The following is a 19089-nucleotide window of genomic DNA, read 5'->3' as shown; positions in this document are numbered from 1 at the left end:
GGGAGCGGGGTCCGCGCGGCAGCCCTCCCCGCGTGGGCGCGGGCCGGGCGCAGCCTGGACGGCCCGGCGTCTGACAGGCTTGGGTGGCGCTGGGGGAGGGGAGGATGGGCGTGGGAGTGCGGGCCGGGGTCTCCGTTGCGGGCAGGGTCTGCCAGAGGAGCTTCTAAATTTAGATTTCGGGGAAGACCGTGTTGTCTGAGCGTCTGTCCGAGCCTCCTCGGACGACGTCTGGCTCTTTGTAATTCCTGGGAATTTACCTGTGCCCGTGCTTGAAACACCCAGCGGGAACATCTCAGCTGATGGTGCACACTGTCCGGACCCGACCCGGGGGAACGCGGGCGGGGGGCAGGGAGGCGACTGCGCGACCAGCTGTATTGTCCTCTTGTTTTTGGCAGATGCGAATCACTTGGATTCGGACGAGTTTACTTTGCTCCGTGGGAACTGCACCAAAGCTGGAGGTGGGAGTGCACCCTTTTTAAGGCTTCGTTTCATCTGTTTTTTTTTCTGCTAAAGTATGTGGTGTGCTCTAGAAGCTGCAACCTAACACCTATAGGAGGCCAGAGACGGTGATAAGGGGAGGTGTGGCATCCTCCCAAGGACTCTGGACTTCGCTCTTACAGACAGAGTTGCCTTCCTTTTTAAACAGAATCCCTTGTAGACCTGAACTTACGCTTACCTTTCTTCCCCATCCCAGTACGTTTTTGGTTTAGTTTTGGATGTGGGCTTGGAAACTGAGGCAGTGCTGAAAGTAAAGCAGTGACCTCCGGGCAGTGTGTCTATGCGTTTTATTAGCCTTTTCCAGCCATAAAACAGTTGTCTAACCTCTGAGCTCGCTGTGTGGTCATGAGTATCCTTTCAGCGCCATTTACTTCCTTATTTATTTTCGAGAGACCTTGAGTCTACAGGGCTTTTTGTAGTTTTTCTGTTTTGTTTTATGAGAGGGGAGTTATTTGCTTGTTTTTCCCTGGATCCCTCAGGTGTGAAAAACACCATGGGGTACCATCTGGTCAGTTCCCCGTTGGGCCACTAGGAGGATTGTAAGAGACAGTGGACGCTGCGGATTTAAATATGTAGATGCTCATCTCTGTCTCCTGCTTTACGGCTTGAGTATTGAACTGTCATTTTGCCAAAATGACCTGAATGGAGCCTGCCTCGAATTATTTGATTTTCCTTCAGAAGAGACTTGATTACTTTATCTCAGTTTCAATTTGTGATCTTGATGGGGAGAACATATAGATTAGTCAAAATTCCACTTTTTCTTTATATAATATAGGTGTATTTTTGAAAAATTAATAGACAACCTGCATTACATTCAGCTCTCCACTTGGTGAATCATAGACATAGAGAAAACATATGAACTGTGATTTTGATTCACTGCTTCCATTAGTAAAAGAATTACTTGATTAGAAATGTTATACACAAGCAAAACTTAGGAGAAACCGTTAGATACCAGTAAGCTGGCCTCTAATAATAAAAATTGGTTTTTACTGTATACATTTGGAGTTTTTCTTTTTTTTTAATTAAAGGTCTGAAAAAGAACTGTGTTTGATATGCAGATATGATAGAAGACTGCCTGAAAGCTGCTTCCTTTGCCACTTCCTGTGGAGGCCTGTCTTTGCCATTTGCGGTTTCTTTCTTCTTTTGGTAAGGGGAGGCAGGATCTGATTACAGGTTTGAGGTCCTTTCTAGCTACATAGAGGAGTTAGTTGGCATAACAGGAGGCAAGTCTTCATTAACTGGAGTGCAAAGTACAGCTAGTAGTAGCCTCTTATTCCTCTGAAGGCTATAAACTACAATTTTTGTATTTTTATATGAGAGTACAGTTTGAGAAGGCAGAAAACTTAGAGGATGACCAGAGCTGTATTCCTGTCTTCAGTAAGAGAAAGAATCTCTTTTTATATCTGTTTATTCACTCTGTCTTCCAAGGAAAATGTCACAGTTTCTGGGACTAATCCCTTGCAGATTCTATAACAATGCTTACCACTGAGCTAGTCTCTCTTGTAGCTAACCAGGAACCTCCAGAACCTGTTCCCGCCTGCATCAGAAGAGCACATGCATGCCTCTGCAGCACTTCTTGATTAAGGAGCTTTTTTCTTTATTTCCTCCACTGGTCTTTTTGCTACACAGAGGCAGGAATGGAAGAGGCTCTAAAGGTGTTAACTTTACGTGAGCAGGGTCAAGTTGATGCTCCACATTGCGTTTAATTGGTATCCAACAACATGGATGGCATCTGACTTCTGGAAAAGGCCTGTCTTTAGCATTAGAAGTGCACCTTGCTTTAGTGCGGTGTCATCCGCAGTGCCCAGCACTATGCCTGTGTCACTCGGTTTCCCACGGTGTTTGATCATTTATAGATGCCTGTCTCACGGGTATGATGCCCTTCTTACCTCTATGTAAGATAATCTCTTGAAAAATAAGATATCTAGAGCCTTGCATTGGTGTAGTTTGCAGGGCTGGACTTCCACTGGGCATGTGACTATGAGCAGCCACATTCTTACTACCTTTTGCATTCTTTCCCAATCTACAGTGGTTATTCCTGTGAGCCCCCACTACTTTGAGCCCTGAGTTTTGCATCTTTTTCTAACCTGTAACTTTGATTATGGTTATTTAACAGTGTTCTGGATTCTGAAGATGGATTTAGAGTAGAATTCTCTAAATCCTTTGAAGGAACCCCTATTCAACTTACTGGTATTTTGACACCATGCTAGAGATTTATTTACTTCTTTCATTAGTTCAATTATTTATAACTGGTGAGTTTTATATGCTTAGGAGTTCTTTTTATAAGTCTTTCTTTATCTTTTAATTTTATATATTTTCTGGGAGGAAATGACATGTGCTAACAACACCCTTTTTCATTGTAGGTTAGCATCTTGCAAGGGGGTAGTAACATATCGAGTCGTGAAACTGGGAAAGGCCAGAGCTCTCAGATCAGAAAAACATGTCCCGCCGGAAACAGACAAATCCAAATAAAGTTCACTGTGAGTACTGAGCCTTGTCTTTTGGAATCTGGGAATGTTAAGGGTTGGAATAAGAGAGTAACCTGAATTAGGGTGAGAGACACATACTAATTTTTATTTATTTATTTATTTTTGTTTTTTTCCTGGTACTGGGAATCGAACTCACGACCTTGTGCTTGCCAGGCAGGCACTGTGCCACTGAGCTAAATCCCCAGTCCCATGTACTAATTTTTAATGAAGAAGGGGTTAAAAGTTCTGGATATATGGAGGCTGGACGTGGTGGTGCATACCTGTAATCCCAGCACTCAGGGAGGCTGAGGCAGGAGGATTGCTATGAATTTGAGGCCAGCCTGGGCTACATAGTGAGCTCAAGGCCAGCCTGAACTGCAGAGTGAGACCCTGTCTCAAAAAGACTGGAAAAAAAAAGTTTTGGATATATGGACTTAAAGTGTATGGTTACTGGAGTAAAACAGGGGCACATACCTGTCGTAGGGATATGTGCATTTGATTCACCTTTAATACCCACAATAACAGTTATAGGGTACCTACTTTATGTAGACGACTTCAGTAGACATAAGGGCTGTACAATAATATAAAATATATAAAACTGTAATGGCCTCATACACATGCACATATACCCAGACATACAAGGTAGCATATACTAAGTGTCAAGTAGGGATGCTACAGACTGTATGTATTACAGATATGAAAAGGAGGAAAATTGAAAGAGTTCTATGCACTGAGGTACCAAGAGAATGAATGCATGATGAAGGAGGCCCTATCATGAATTTAAGCTAGACCTTAGTAAAAAGTGGAACTAAAAAAAAGTGAGAAGAGGGAGAGGGAAAATCATGTGAATAGTTACAAGAGGAATGCACATGGCATATTCAGAGAATGAGATTTTGTATAAAACAAGTTTTGAAGTCATAACACATAAAATTAGAGATGTTTAATTCTACAGTGTGGAGGCCTGAGGGTTGATGCAAATGCAAACTTCATTGTGTAGACTTGAGAGTTATCAAAGGTTTTTCAACAGGGAAAGAGGAGTGACATTTAGAATGTAGTTTTGGTACTATGAAGCAGTGTGTGGGATGGATCACATAAGGGAGACTAGAACAAGAAGACAGGCTTTCACTGTTGCTTTGTATTGTTTCTTAGCAGTTTCATGTGTATAGTCTATTCTGCACTTGGGGCTGGGGATTTAGCTCAGCGGCACAGCGCCTGCCTGGCAAGCACAAGGTTGTGAGTTCTATTCCTGGTACCGGAAAAAAAACAAAAACAAAAACAAATAATAATAATAAAAATAATAGTCTATTCTGCACGTCTAAGGAGCAGAGATTATGTGCTGTGTGTCTCTCTACTTCTGGCACTGCTCATAGATGGTATTCCAAAAATACTCTCTAAATTAACAGTAATATCTGTGTAGATCTGAGATAACCATTTTCTTACGATCTGGGGGGATAAGCATTCTCACACAAATGATCATAAAAGAGACAAATAGTTACTATTATGGCAGACTGATTGAGTAAAGTGCAACAACCTTTGAAGAAAATTCAAAAGCATAACACAAGATTTTGTTTTAAGGCAAAAAAAAAAACAAAAAAAAGCAAACAAAAAAAACCAACCCACTACATTTGAGAGGATAGTTTAGCTAAGGAATTAAAAGAATTAAAGTTTATTAAAAATATATTTATCAGTGCCAGACACTGATAAATCTTTTCTGGGTAATTTTAAGAGCAGAAGAGAAAATAGTTTAAACAGAGAGAATTAGGATGACTTTGACATTTTATAGATTAATAATGAGGTTAGCGGACTTCCACATATAATTATTCTATGTCAGTCCTGGAAAAGTTCTATAAGATGGGACTAGCACTCAGGAGGCTGAGGCAGGAGGGTTACCTCAAGTTTGAGGCCAGCCGTGGCTACATAGTAAGTTCAAGGCCAGCATGAATTGCAGAGTAAGACCCTGACTCAAAAAGCCAAAAGAAAAAAAAAAAAGTATATTCTGGAATAGGTGGATATGCAAGGCTGCTTAATATAAAGGTGAATGGTTTATGAAGATTTAGAAGTAGCTGCTAAAACACTTAAGATACAGTGTGGGCCAGGGATGTAGCTCAGTGGCTCAGCAGCTACCTGGCAAGCACGAGATCGTGAGTTTGATTCCTGGTACCAAAAAAAACAAAAACAAAAAATAAGACCCAATGTGCTTCAGTGTGAAGATTGTCAAGGGAGATAAAATTAAGTATAGCTAGCGTACGTCAACACAGGTTCAGGGGGATTGTCTTCCCCTTCTGCAGTCAAAGATGAAAAAGGTATAAATACAGACCACAAGAAGACAGAGCAGGAAAGGTACCCTTCATAGAGATTATGGGTTTACAGATAAGGCAATTAAAGGAGTTGGGTGTCCATATTGTAAAGCTGCCTGTACAGAGTCTGATTAGATTTGAGAAAAGTAGCTGGAGGGGATGATGGCAAGATTGTAGTAAGGCTGCAGCAACCAGCAAAGTCTTGGTTGGCCTGTGCTTACATCCACATAGCATATATCCATCGGTTGCATCTCCTCCCACCCTAACTAGTCAAAGCTAAGATGAGTTGATGCTGGTATTGCAGTTGGAAAACAGAAAGACAGACAGGCCATGGAGAAGGGGAAATACCACAGGTCCACAGCTAGAAATGCGGTTACCAGAGTCAAGCAAGTGAATGCTGCACTGTTTGTGGGATGGATGGGGCTTTGCAGGCTCTTCATTAAGAGGGTCTTTACTGTGGGGCTGTAAATGCAAACATTCCACAGCAACTAAAAAGCAAGCCCAAAGAGGGGCTGTTTTAAGTGATGTATCTGGGCAAGGAGCTGTGAAGGCTATCCAGTAATGGACTAAGCTCAACCAAAGAAAATAATATACTGAGATTTGCTGATTTCTTAAGAACTTCTGTTTATTTATTATTTGGGGACGGAAACTGACCCTACACTTTTTTTTTTTGAGACAGGGTTTCGCTGTGTAGTCCAGGCTGGCCTTGAACTCACTATGTAGCTCAGGTTGGCCGCAAACTTGCAGTGATCCTCCTGCCTCAACCTCACAGTGTGCTGGGATTACAGGCATGTGCCACCACGCCTGGCTCAACTCTACCCTTTGTGAAAGATCATCTTTTTTTCATTGCCCATGACAATAATGGCAACTAGAAATAGGTACTTTTAGTTTTCTGAAAATTTTAGTCTCTTACACATTTTGCAGTGAAATAGAGCTAATCATATGTATTGATTTTTTCTGTTTTGTTTTGTTTTTCCGGTACCAGGAATCGAACTCACAACCTCGCACTTGCCAGGCAGGCGCTGTGCTGCTGAGCTAAATCCCCAGCCCCCCATATGTATTGAATTTAGTGCTGTTTATCTATTTAAAGTACATGGAAGCTGGGCATGGTGGCACATACCTGTAATCCCAGTACTCTGGAAGGGGGAGGCTGAGCAAGAGGATTGTTGCAAGTTTAAGGGCAGCCTGGGCTTCAAAGTGAGCTCTAGGCCAGCCTGAACTGCATTTTGAGATCCTGTCTCAAAAAGATAAAACTAAACACAAAACCAAAATAAAGTAAATGGAGTGGACTAAAGGTCTGGGAACCAGGGAGGTCTGCAGAAGATTTGCTTAAATATCAAAACCAACCAGCACTTGAGCAGAGTAATGGCTGAGCTTTATTACATCTGCCTTCTGGGAAGAAGATTATGTGGCATGATGCTAAAAGCACGCCTAAAAGGATATATTAAGAATCCCACTGCTATAGCCCAGCAGCATTTGTCAGATCTGCTTTAGATCGGGAGGCTGCTTTGGCAGTGATTTGGTTTTCCTCGGGACTGCTTTTATATCACATGCTGGAATGATCCTTTCCCCAGAAATATCCACACAAACTCTTTCTCTTTTGCCCACTCTTGCTTCATTAATAGACTCATTTGCAATAAAAGTCCAGAACTGTTAGTCATGGAGAGATGTGCTGCATTGAAATCTATTTTATATCTTCTCCATCATCGCCTCCATTTCACTCCTTTGAGTACAAATCCTGTCATTTATTTCTAGAGAGGTAGAAAATACAGTCTTTTGTAGTGCTCAGATATAGGGAGTTTGAACCAGACAAACCACTAAGAAAGGAAATTTTGAGAGATTTTGCTTTCAGATTGCAGGATACATTAAAGACTAGAAAACTTCAACTAAAAGCTTTTCTTAGAGGAGAAGGAATAAAAGCCTGTAAGGTCTTTTCTCTTCTAAAAAGCACAGCTTCTTTTGTCTTCATTCATTCTGTTTGGCATTCTCATAAGGTAGTGGCTGTGTTCCCAACATGTGATACCACCTGGGTTACAAGACTGTCAGCTAGAAATGGAATCCTAAGCTCCTCACTTCCACTAGCTCCTTTTTTTCTGACCTTGACATCTGCTCCCTTAGAGAATATGTTTTGGCTGCTTTATTTAATTTCAGTCAGTCCGAAATTGCATTTGTTTAACAGTACCAAGGATCCAAGAAAGACAATTATAAAATCTTTGCCTTCTAGAGACTTTCATCCCATTCTTTTTGTCTGTACTCTGAACTGGCTTGTGTGGCCTCATTCTTACATGATCTGAAAAACCTAAGCCAAATCAAAGACAAACAGGATTTTGATTTTTGTACCAAAAAAAAGTAGATGTAGTACCTTGTTTTTTATAGTGGAGCCCAACTATTAATAGATAAATAAATGCCCATATTTAATAAGACAAATGCCCTACATTAATGTCTAGGGACCAGATGATTTTTTAAAACCTACTCTGTCTCAAAATAAAAATAATTCTACATTATAAAAATAGGCAGGTTTATAGCAGTGTGTGTGTGTGTGTGTGTGTGTGTGAGAGAGAGAGAGAGAGAGAGAGAGAGAGAGAGAGAAAGAGAGAGAGTTAGTAACTGGGGATTGAACCCAGGACCTTCGCACTGAGCTACATCCCAGGTCTTTGTATATTTATGTTGAGATAGGATCTAAGTTGCTCAGGCAATCCTCCTATCTCAACCTCTCAAACTACTGGGATTATAGGCATGCACCCCATATCTGGCTAATTTTGTAACACTTCTTTATCACTGGTATTTCTATGGATCACATTAGACGTGAGTTAATATGACACAATTTTAGCAAGTCCTGATTTTTTTTTTTTTGGTGCTAGCAGTCAAACTCAGGACCTCAGGCTTGCCAGGCCTACGCTATGCCACTGAACTGTATCTCCAGCCTGCTAGTCCTGCTTCTTATGAGAAGGATAATTCTGGACAAGCAACTTCAGAAACTAGCTAAAAGTGACTACTAAAAGATCACTCATTTATCTTTGAAGTGTCTGCTAGAATTGCTTCTTTTAAAATGTTTTATGTATTTTGCTTTATGGTGTCCTTAAAACTGGAATAGCCTTGAGGAATAACTTTTACCTTTGCTATTTTTCCCAATCAGGAATAGAATAAAAGAGCACAGCTTTTCTTTCCAAACTGCCAAAAAGGAATGACAGTATTAATTTATATCAATTATGCTAGGTGAGGTTGCCAACAAGTCTTGGACAGAGAAGTTATATTTAAGCAACATCAGTAGACAAAAAATAAATTTTGAGTTTGCATTGATAAAGATTAAGCATTACTGCTCATCTTGAAAAGTACATATGCTTTTAGATACCTTTCTACTAATCCAGTGGTGATTCCCCAGTACAAAAGGGAAAAAAATATTGTTCATTCTTAGCACGTTATACACCTTGGTGGTTTCTGGCTAGGTTTCTTTAGAGACCAAAAGTATCACTGCCAAGAATGGTCTACTGTTGATAATTACACATTAGTATATCACTTGTTTCTTCCTGCCATGTCTGCCCATGACCCTTTGGTCCAAAAACATATGCCTCCATAGAAGAATTGAAAAGCTATCCTATTTGGCCTGTGATCTTGTGGTTTCAGTGAAACCAACGTGGAAAAATTGAATACTTTACTTCTGCAGAAAGGGATGATAAAGCACTCTTAAACACAGAACTCATTTTTTGCTTTCTCTAGCAGTAATTTATATCCAATGTGTCACCTTAGATACTGTGAAGATGGACTTAAAACAACTTATTTTTCCTTTACTTAGGGCTGTGTATCTAGGAGTATACTTTAACACTTTCCACCTCCGTTCCCACCCACAGGATGAGTCATAGTTGCCACAATGTCAGTTACTATAATCCAGGCATGGTAATTCATGATGTGGTTTCAGAACCATCATTTTTCCTTTTGTCATATACTGGCCTTGAGAACATTATTTTGATATTTAAATTCTGTATATAAGTTTCTTATTGGGCTGGGGATTTAGCTCAGTGGCAAAAGCGCCTGCCTGGCAAGCGCAAGGTCGTGAGTTCAGTTCCCGGTACCAGAGAAAAACCAAAAAAAAGACTGCTTTCAGTTTCTTATGGTACAAAGTTAACACTAGCACCAAGCTAAGATCCATTATTCCCACAGAGAGACAAACATTTGTTAGCAGCAAAACCACTTTGATGATCCTTCTAATCTTAAACTCACATCTCTACTAGACAGCAGTTAAAAACTATGGACCTTAGTGGGTAAGGGTATATAGCTCAGTGATAGAGTGCATTTGTAACACGTGCTGCAAGGCCCTGGGTTCAATCCCAGCACCAAAAAAAGAAACATTACAGGCCAGGCATGGTGGAGCAGGCAATAACCTCAGCACTCTAAAGCAGGAGGTACACAAGTTTGAGCCCAACTGAGCAGCTTAGTAACTTACAAAAACCCTATCTTAAAATATAAATGGGCTGTGGATGTAGCTCAGTGCAAACGCCCTGGGTTCAATCCTCAGTATTTAAAAAAGAAAAAAACCATTGGGCAGACTTGGGTTTAAATGCTTAGTTCCAAAATAGATCTTAGTTTTGTCCTTGGAAAATTATATGTAGATGGTAATATTACCCTCATAGTTTTACAGAGAAGTAAGGTAATGACTATAAAGCATTCAGTGTAGAGCCTGGAACTAGCATAGTAACTATAATTCATATTCAACACTTAATGTATAGTAGACATTTAATGAATATTTGCTTAACAAATGACCAAGTAGGTCACGCGAAGCATACTCACACATCAGTATTTTTCACTATCAGCCAGGCACACTTGTAATCCCAACACTTGGGAAGCTGAGGCAGGAGGATTGCCCTGAATTTGAGACCAATGTGAGCTACATTGTTCAAGGCCAGCCTGAACTACATAGTAAGACCCTGTATTTTCTCACTGCCCAAGGACTAGCAGTATAGATCACCTCACCAATTCATTTTTCCTACATCATTGTGTTCGAGCTCAGAACTTGAGCCTTTTTACTTTGTTTTCCCTCTGCAGTAAGAAAGGGCCTGCTCTATTGTCAAACATGTCACTAGGGCTTTTTATTAAGGCTCTTGTTGGCTGGGGAATGAGGACTATAGTTTCCACTTGGAGATAATGGAAACCTGAAGAAACCCAACTCTCTTTTCTCCTTATGCCTGGTATTCTGGAAATAAAAGAGCATTTAAATGTTAACTGTTCAATAACCATGTGGATCCCAGGCAAAGTTCATCAGAAGTAAATGTAAAAGTAAGGATGGGTCCAGGGCTCTTGGGTACTCAAAGGGGGCAGAGGTACACTGTCCCAAGGAGACTGTACAGTAAATATTGTTTGATGTAAATTAGTTGGTGTGTTTCAGGAAAAACAGCAGAAATGTTATCTTTTCTCCCCTGGTCCAATTTTCAGCCAGTTGGCTTTCTCATGCTAGTTCTGATAGGCATTAAAAAGAAAGTCAAGGAAGAACTTCCAGAACATGTCTTGAAAAGACTGTGGATGAAAAATAGGATGGGATGAAGATGAAATTTATTTAGAAGGATTATTTGAAGCACTCGTTTGCAGTCCAAGATAGACCATAATGCTAGCAACTTAAGGTATAGAGATTTTGTCCAAATTTATTGCCCTATTATCATCCCGTCATTTTGCCTGTAGTTCCTCAATCCTGATAGAAGGTTGTAAATGGAATTGAAAGTCTGCAGTTAAATTCATAAAGTAGCAATTGTTCACCTTTTGAAAAGACTCAGAAAGAGGAAGATTTAAGAGAAGCAATGCTTTCTAGAGCATCTGGCTTACTGCCCAGGAAGAGCAGCTGTGCCCAGAAACTGTTGGAGGCAGCAAGCTGACTTAGAGATGAATGACCCCACCACAGGGTACCTGCCTGTCTCCTATCTTTGAATGGTCTGACCTTCCAGTGAGCTTGCCTGGGGATATGCTTCCCAGCTGGTGGCCTGACTATTTTTCCTTGTGACCACCAGGGGATCAAGTATTTGCTGGGCTAGAAGAGCAAGCCCGCCAGGCGATGATGAAAACTGATTTTCCTGGAGACCTTGGCAGTCAGCGACAAGCTATCCAACAACTAAGAGATCAGGACTCCAGTAGCAGTGAGTTCTGCACCTTCTGGTAATGACTCAGGGCAATGGGAGAAGAATTATCAGAGTGTGTGTGCTCTGGGATTGTGCATGAGGGTTGGGAGGAAGATATAAAAAAGCAAGTATGTAGATTTTGAGTGCCCCCACCAGTGTTCTAAGGTGTGAACATATGCTTATTCAGAGAGAGAGGACAGGTCTGGCATTATGTGTTCCTCAACTCATGGACTACAGTACTCAGCACAGTGCCGTATGCAGATAAGTTTGTGATGGTTGTGATAGAGACACAGGATAATTAATGCTCATGTAGTCCCTGGATTAGGTCAAATGAAAAAAAAAAAAAAACCCTCTCTCCCAGGATATATTTATTCACAATTAATAAAAGAAGGGTGGCATTGATGATTTTTTGCTGCAGGGCATAGTTTTAATGTTATACAAGGTTTGCTTAGTGATGAGATTATGCAGTATATAAAATGGTACACTCTGAATCTTCCTACACTATAGCCCTCAAAGTAGTTCTCAGGTTAGGATAGAAAAGACTCGTTCTTCCAAGTTGGCCCTCATGGATTGTTCCATGACCTGCATGAACAGGTACATTTTGAAATGGGTTATTTCATAGGAAGATTTCCACACATTCTTGGTCTCACCCATCCGTTTGATAATGATTATTATTGGTATCAGTTCAGAGTGACATTTCTGACTTTTCTTCAGTGTGAGCCTGGGGGAGAACAAAAAGGGTTCTACAGCTTTCTAGGAACCACAGTTTTCCCCAAACAAATAATTAAGCAACAACAGTCAGTAAAAAAAATTTAATAACTAATCATTAAGTACAGAAAAGTGAGCCTCAAATTTCTAGAAAACCTATGGAACTCACCACTTCCTTGAGTAACACAGGTAAGAATAGCAGCATCTTCTACAGAAATTTAGTATGTTTCCATTCTGGAAAAGATGTATCATCCCTCTAGATAGTACACCTTACTTTTTTTTTTTTTCTCTTTCTAGAGATGTATTTGGATAGTTGATACATTACAAAATTATGTTTAATACAACAGTGTCTTATATTAAGCTTACAAGTATTCCAAATAGGAAGCTGGTAAAAAAAAAAATATGGTATGATTTAATCTGTGCCAATCCTTGAGCTGGATACAAATGAATGAAAGGAAGCTTCAGGCTGGGATTATGGCACACATACCATAGATCTTCCTAGGACCCCAATCCAGTCCTGCAGCCTACTGGTGGTATATAGACATAAATAACTATGATGAGTGGTGAGACTTTCTCATGGAGAACGAGAATATAACCAGTTTTGTCCAGACACTGGTGGATTTGAAATTATGCAAAGGATAGTAGAGAGAAGACAGACAGCACTATTAGTGAGAAAATCTGAATCTCACTGCAGATGCAAAGAGCCTGAAGACTCTACCGTGTATGTCTCTCTACTTACGTCAGGTCCAGGTGTCCAGGATCTGGGTGAAGTGGGGATAGGACTGGATTCTGACAGCTTCCATAGGTTAGCCTTCCTCTTGTGATTGTCAGGGTGCTAGTTTTTTTCCTTTTAGAAAGAACTCCATTTGCTGTTATGTGGTGAGTTTTTTTTAAGTCTTTTTTTTTTTTTTTTTAACTATTTTATAAGTAATAAAGAAAACACATCAGGTCATGCAAACCAGCTACATCCTGCCCCCCCCAACTAAAACTCAGTTACATTTAAGTCACAAGAAATAGTGTTTAATTCTAAAGTGAAGAAAAACTCATTCCTTCTATTTAGTGCATTTAGTTATCCATCACATAATACAAAGAACCAATAGAAACAACAGATATATTGAGCTGGATGTGGTGGTGCTACATACCTATAATCCCAGGACTCTCAAAGCTGAGGCAGGAAGATCACTGAGACTTCAAGGCCATCCTGAGCTACATAGTGAGTTCAAGGCCAGCCTGAACTACACAGAGAGACCTTACCTTACTGAAAAAGGGGTGCGGGTATATTGAGCTTTGAATGCTGCATCACTAGTAGAGTAAGAACAGAGAGAGTTGGATACCATGACAAGTGCCTGAGGTTGATTACTGTGCTAATTTTTCTACTATAATGAACAGACTTTATAGAGTGACATCATTTTCAACTAATTTATTACTGCCTCCTTATTGATGAGGGGAGAAAAGCTTGCTGGTGTTTCCTTGGGGCTTGTTGGGAGAGAACATATTAGTGGAGCTCAGGATAGAATAGTCTGTGACACCATAGAGAAATTATACAGATTTTGAAGAAAAGTAAGTAAAATACCAGCAAGAAATGGTGGTAAGTCAGAAGTTGTATGCTGTGGGAAAAAACCTGTAATGAGGTGCTTGGAGAGGTGTGATTTGAAGTGTGAGATAGTTGAGAACAAATCATTCATAAGGATTTTTTTGTGTGTGATAGTGTAGAGGACCCAGTAATGGTTTTCCAATGTAGTTCTGTGTCCAGTTTTTTCACTTGTGTGTATATGGCATAACAGTGATAGCTGCTTTCCACTTAATATGACTTGTGCCCAATTAGACACTAATTCAAACTATATTATGGAAGATCTGAAAGTGTTTTTCATTATAGCTGCAAACTGCAAGGTGGACAGCAGCTCAGTATGTATTCCTGCAAAAACCAGAACAAGTGACCAGTTTGTATGTTCCAGGTGACAGTGAGGGTGATGAAGAGGAGACCACACAAGATGAAGTCTCTTCCCACACATCAGAGGAAGATGGCGGGGTGGTCAAAGTGGAAAAAGACTTAGAGAATGCAGAGCAGCCTGTTGGTGGGAACAAACTAGTAGAGCATGAGGCAAGTGGAAAATGGCTTTTTAAAATAAAATTCCTTTTTTTTTTTTTTTTGAGACAGAGTCTCACTATGTAGTTCAGGCTGGCCTTGAACTTACTATGTAGCCTAGGCTGACTTCAAGCTCATGGTGCTCCTCCTGCCTTGGCTTCCAAGTGCCAGGATTACAGGAAATGCCACCATGCCCAGCATGAATGGTTCTTGAGTCCTGGAATGCCCTGCCCTTCTAATCAGCCCTGATGCTTCTCAGCTGTATGTCACAGTCTTGACCAAGCCTCCTGCTTCACAGCACCAGAACCTACCCCTCAGACACAGCTTTCATCATACTGGCTTTCGTTTTCTACTCCTACAGCACTGTACCTATTTACAGTTCTGTTTCCTAAAACTCCCCATTTCTTTCCAGGTGGAACAGCCACTTTTACAAACTAAAAGCTTACTTTTTAAGGTGTACTAGAACATGTTTGCAAATTTGTCAGAAGGTTACCTGAGGTATCACCTTCTCACTAAATTGTTTCCTGAGGACTCCTACAAGGAGCATGACAGGAGAGATGCTAATCCTTTACTGCAGTGTTTCTTAGGTAAAATAGCAACTCTCTCCGGGGCAATCCTGTGTCCTCATGGTGGAAAGCCTTGGAGAAAATGAAGATGTAAGCGAGTATAATTCCCTTTCAGACATTACTTTTTCCTTCAGCCCACAATAGAAACCTAAGAATAACACGTGACATCAGAATGTGCTCCTTTTAACCCTGTTAAAGAGGTGGGAGCAGGGAAGAGACTAGTAAGGTCGCTCCATGAATTGCCTGTTTATTAAATTGCAGGTCACAGAGAATCTGAATTCTGACCCTTTGCTTGAACTCTGCCAGTGTCCCCTCTGTCAGCTAGACTGTGGGAGTCGGGAGCAGCTGATTGCTCACGTATACCAGGTACGGCATGGGGAGCCATGAGCTCTGGAACCCAAGTGTCCGTGGCTTATTTATAGCCCAGAGCCTGTATTGGCCTTTGCCTCTGGCTGCTGAAGCATCTTGGGTTTTTGTTTCCATAAGACTCCTCTCCAATTCTCAAAACTTCTTAGAGAGTAAGTGGGGCTGGGGATGTGGCTCAGTGGTAGACCTCTTTTCTGGCATGCACAAGGCCCTGGGTTCAATCCCCAGCACTAACAAAAAAAAAAAAAAAGAGTAAGTGGGATTTGTTGGAAAAATAGGTTCTGAGTTCCCAGGCAGACACAGTATAAAAATTAAGTGTCATTATTTTTTCTAAATTATTTAACGCATATATTTTAATACTAATGAAACAGAAACTAACATATTAATAATGATGGCTTTTGTCTTTTTGGTCTTTTTGAGACAAGGTCTCGATATGCTGCTCAGGCTGCCGTTGAGCTCATTTTGTAGCCCAGGCTGGTCTCAAACTCGGAACAATCCTCCTACCTCAACCTCCTGAGTGCTGGGATTACAGGCGTGCGCCACCACACCTGGCTATAATGATGGCCTTTAAAGAAAAAAATTTAACTGACATATTCTGAAATACGAGTGAAGTATAAACAACGGAATCAGAATAAGAGTCTTTTGTCTTCTGTTTACCCTGATCTAATTGCAAGGCACCTGTGCCTTGTGATCCATATTGACAAGGCATCAATATGCAGAGCCCAGAGTAGCCTGGGTTATATCAGTTAGTTTGCCAGAAGTATTTCTTTAGAAGACTGTCTTCCAAAAGAATGAGGGAAGACATATCAGTATTCACAACCTTGGGCTGGGGATTTAGCTCAGCAGTACAGGGTACAGCATCTGCCTGGCAAGTGCAAGGTCGTGAGTTTGATTCCTGATACCAGAGAAAAACCAAAAAAAAAAAAGTATTCACAGCCAGCTCTGAGATTTGGCCTTCATCACTTTCTCGTGTTGTTTTTGTTTTGTTTTTGAGATAAGGTCTTGCTATGTAGCCCAGGCTGGCCTTGAACTCACTATGTAACCCAGGTTGGCCTTGAACTCGTGGTGATCCTCCTGCCTCCTGCGGCCCAAGTGCTGGGATTATAGGTGTGCACCACAGTGGTTCATCACTCTTAAAAGGCTCTTGCTTACCTGCATAGTGGGAGCCAGAGAAATAGAAGTAAATGATTCTGAACACAAATTCCTCTCAAGCTCTGAAGAGAGCTCTGGAGCCGCACTGTTTTTCAGACCAGGTATTTGACTTAAAATTTGGTCAGACTTGAAGGTAATGAAATTAGAACAATGATTTGAATGACCAGGTCCATCTAAAGGGCCACTAACACAAGGCATGACTTTCAAGAGCTACACAGACAGAGCAGTTGCAAATCCCTGGTTCTGAAACTATGGGAAGAGGACATTTCTCAGAATGTAGTTCAGTGAGTACAGAGTGTCCTGGAGTAGTGCAAATTAACATGTTAAGGCTCTGTCTTACAGCATACTGCCGCAGTGGTGAGCGCCAAAAGCTACATGTGTCCTGTCTGTGGCCGGGCCCTTAGCTCGCCAGGGTCATTGGGTCGTCACCTCCTAATCCACTCGGAGGACCAGCGGTCCAACTGTGCTGTGTGTGGAGCCCGTTTCACCAGCCATGCCACTTTTAACAGGTTAGCCGGGCACCTAACCCTATTGTGCTAGGGAGCAAATCACTGGGTATGGGTTCTGCTTTCCCAAGGCAAAGCAAAGGCAAGGGATAGAGTGACACATGACTATTTAGAAATACAAGTAATGAGGTTAGGAAATACCACTTAGATGTCCCCAAAGGGAAGTGAATTCCCATTTCTTTCTTCATCTGAATATATTCAACTAGAAAGAGACATAAAGAAGTGCAAGAGTGTTTACAATAAAGCATGAGGAAAGAAGTTGCAAAGCATTTAGAGGAACCAGGTATGAGGACATAGTCTCCACTGTGTCTCGTAAGAGTGGAACTCTGTGAACACCGTCCTTATCCTGTTTGCTTGGAATGCAATGCAAAGGCTGCCTTTCATGGGAGAGGTGAGGCAGTGGAAGCCCCCACCTCCAGGTCCCTTCATTTGCACATCAGGCCTGGCCCTATACTGTCACACAACTTCATATTATCCAGGTTGATTTCTGGTCTGGCAGGTGGCTCAGTCTTTTATTCCAGGTAGGCTCTGAGACTTGGTAGATACCCTTAGCCCAAAGAGAAGAGATTTCTCAAGCACTGAAACGGACCTCTAGAGCCTGGGATATAGCTCAGCAGCACAGCACTTGCCTGGCAAGTGTGAAGTCATGAGTTTGATCCCCAGTACCAAAAAAAAAAACAAAAAAAAAAAACTAAAGTGGACCTCTAGCTAGGTGTGGTGGTATGTGCCTGTAATCCCAGCACTTGGGAGGCTGAGGCAGGAAGATTGCAGTGAGTTCAAGGCCAGCCTGGGCTCCATAGTGGGTTCAAGGCCAGCCTGAACTATATAACAAGACCCTAATCTCCAAAAGCAGGGAGGGGCTCTAGTAGTTGAATTTGGCCTGGGAGAAAAGAGTAAATTAGGGCTGAATATGTGAGCTTTGGTACAAGGAAACACTAACCATATAAAATGTTGCTTTCTAGTGAGAAACTTCCTGAAGTACTTAATATGGAATCCCTACCCCCAGTTCACAGTGAGGGCCCCTCCAGTGCTGAGGGGAAGGACACTGCTTTCAGTCCTCCAGTGTACCCTGCTGGAATTCTGCTTGTGTGCAACAACTGTGCTGCCTACCGGAAGCTGCTGGAAGCCCAGACCCCTAGTGTACGCAAGTGGGCCCTGCGTCGACAGAATGAGCCTTTGGAAGTACGACTGCAACGGCTAGAACGAGAGCGTACAGCCAAGAAGAGTCGGCGGGATAATGAGACCCCTGAGGAGCGGGAGGTCAGACGCATGAGGGACCGTGAAGCCAAGCGCCTGCAGCGCATGCAGGAAACAGATGAGCAGAGGGCACGCCGCCTACAGCGAGACCGGGAGGCCATGAGGCTGAAGCGGGCCAATGAAACCCCAGAGAAGCGGCAGGCCCGGCTCATCCGTGAGCGAGAAGCCAAACGGCTCAAGAGGAGGCTGGAAAAAATGGACATCATGTTGCGAGCGCAGTTTGGCCAGGACCCTTCTGCCATGGCAGCCTTAGCAGCTGAAATGAACTTCTTCCAGCTGCCTGTGAGTGGGGTGGAGTTGGACAGCCAGCTTCTGGGCAAGATGGCCTTTGAAGAGCAAAACAGCAGCTCTCTGCACTGAAGCGCTCTCCTGTCTGCCCTCCCCCAAAACCAGGCCCACAGGGCTCAGTGCTGCAGGCACCTACAAGGCCATCCTTGCTGCCAGAGGCAGATCTGGGTTTGTTGCAGGTGGACCTGTGCACCCCCTTGCATGTGGGAGCAGGATGATGGGGTCAGGAGGTATCCAGCTCAAGGCACCCTAGACAAGGGAGCAGGTACTCCAGAGAACCGGACTTCCCAGCCACTGCAGCAGGCTGGGCTTGTGGGCCTATAGGGCCCCAGTACAGCCCATGAAATTGTGAGGGCAAATAAATTAATTTTATCTTTATGTGCCCTTTCCTGCTTTTTGTCTGTTTATTCTAGCCAATGGAGTGAGCTAGTAGAGAGCTGGGTGGGAGTTTTCAAGCTCATAGCTTGCTCTTTTATAAGGAAGTGTGATCTTCAGCTTAGGCTATCCAAGCTCATATCTGTTACAAGTTGAAGAAGAATAACTATGGCACTGAAGAAAGAACTGACCCTGATTGAGAATTCATTCCCACATCCGTAATAATTGATATCTACAGTTTTACAAGCTGTGTAAACTTAGCTTACCTTTTCCAAACTTAGGAAGTATTAGAAGCCTCTTCTCACAACTGGTGTTTTCTAAAACTACGTATACTTCAAACTAGGTGCAAGCTACTTTTCCAAGCAAAATACGTTTTGTCAGGCACTTAAAATTCTATACCAGAGAGCAGCAAGCTGTATCT

The 19089-nt window shown here is 42.1% G+C and overlaps 1 protein-coding gene across 13 annotated transcripts in view; it reads left to right on the top strand.

The window, feature by feature from the left end:
- Znf821 (zinc finger protein 821) overlaps window positions 1–18671 on the top strand; it is a 20177-nt gene extending 1506 nt beyond the window's left edge. For 2 of the 13 annotated variants that reach the window (XM_013503997.1, XM_013503996.1), the window contains exons 2-6: window positions 396–458; window positions 2862–2978; window positions 14986–15090; window positions 16585–16751; window positions 17711–18671. In XM_013503997.1, the coding sequence (XP_013359451.1) occupies window positions 396–458; window positions 2862–2978; window positions 14986–15090; window positions 16585–16751; window positions 17711–18365 (1107 nt within the window). In that variant the 3' untranslated portion in view covers window positions 18366–18671. Of the gene's footprint in view, window positions 1–109; window positions 459–1526; window positions 1645–2861; window positions 2979–11256; window positions 11402–14027; window positions 14174–14985; window positions 15091–16584; window positions 16752–17710 lie in introns of those variants that run through there. The other 11 variants (XM_005403520.2, XM_013503993.1, XM_013503992.1 and 8 more) reach the window with 11 other exon arrangements.
- Window positions 18672–19089: the final 418 nt, after the last annotated feature.

The sequence above is a fragment of the Chinchilla lanigera genome, unplaced genomic scaffold (assembly GCF_000276665.1).
Source record: "Chinchilla lanigera isolate Chin_1 unplaced genomic scaffold, ChiLan1.0 scaffold00083, whole genome shotgun sequence".
Classification (NCBI taxonomy): Eukaryota; Metazoa; Chordata; class Mammalia; order Rodentia; family Chinchillidae; genus Chinchilla; species Chinchilla lanigera.
The sequence above is the reverse complement of the archived record's forward strand: the minus strand, read 5'-3'. Positions and strand labels throughout refer to the sequence as shown.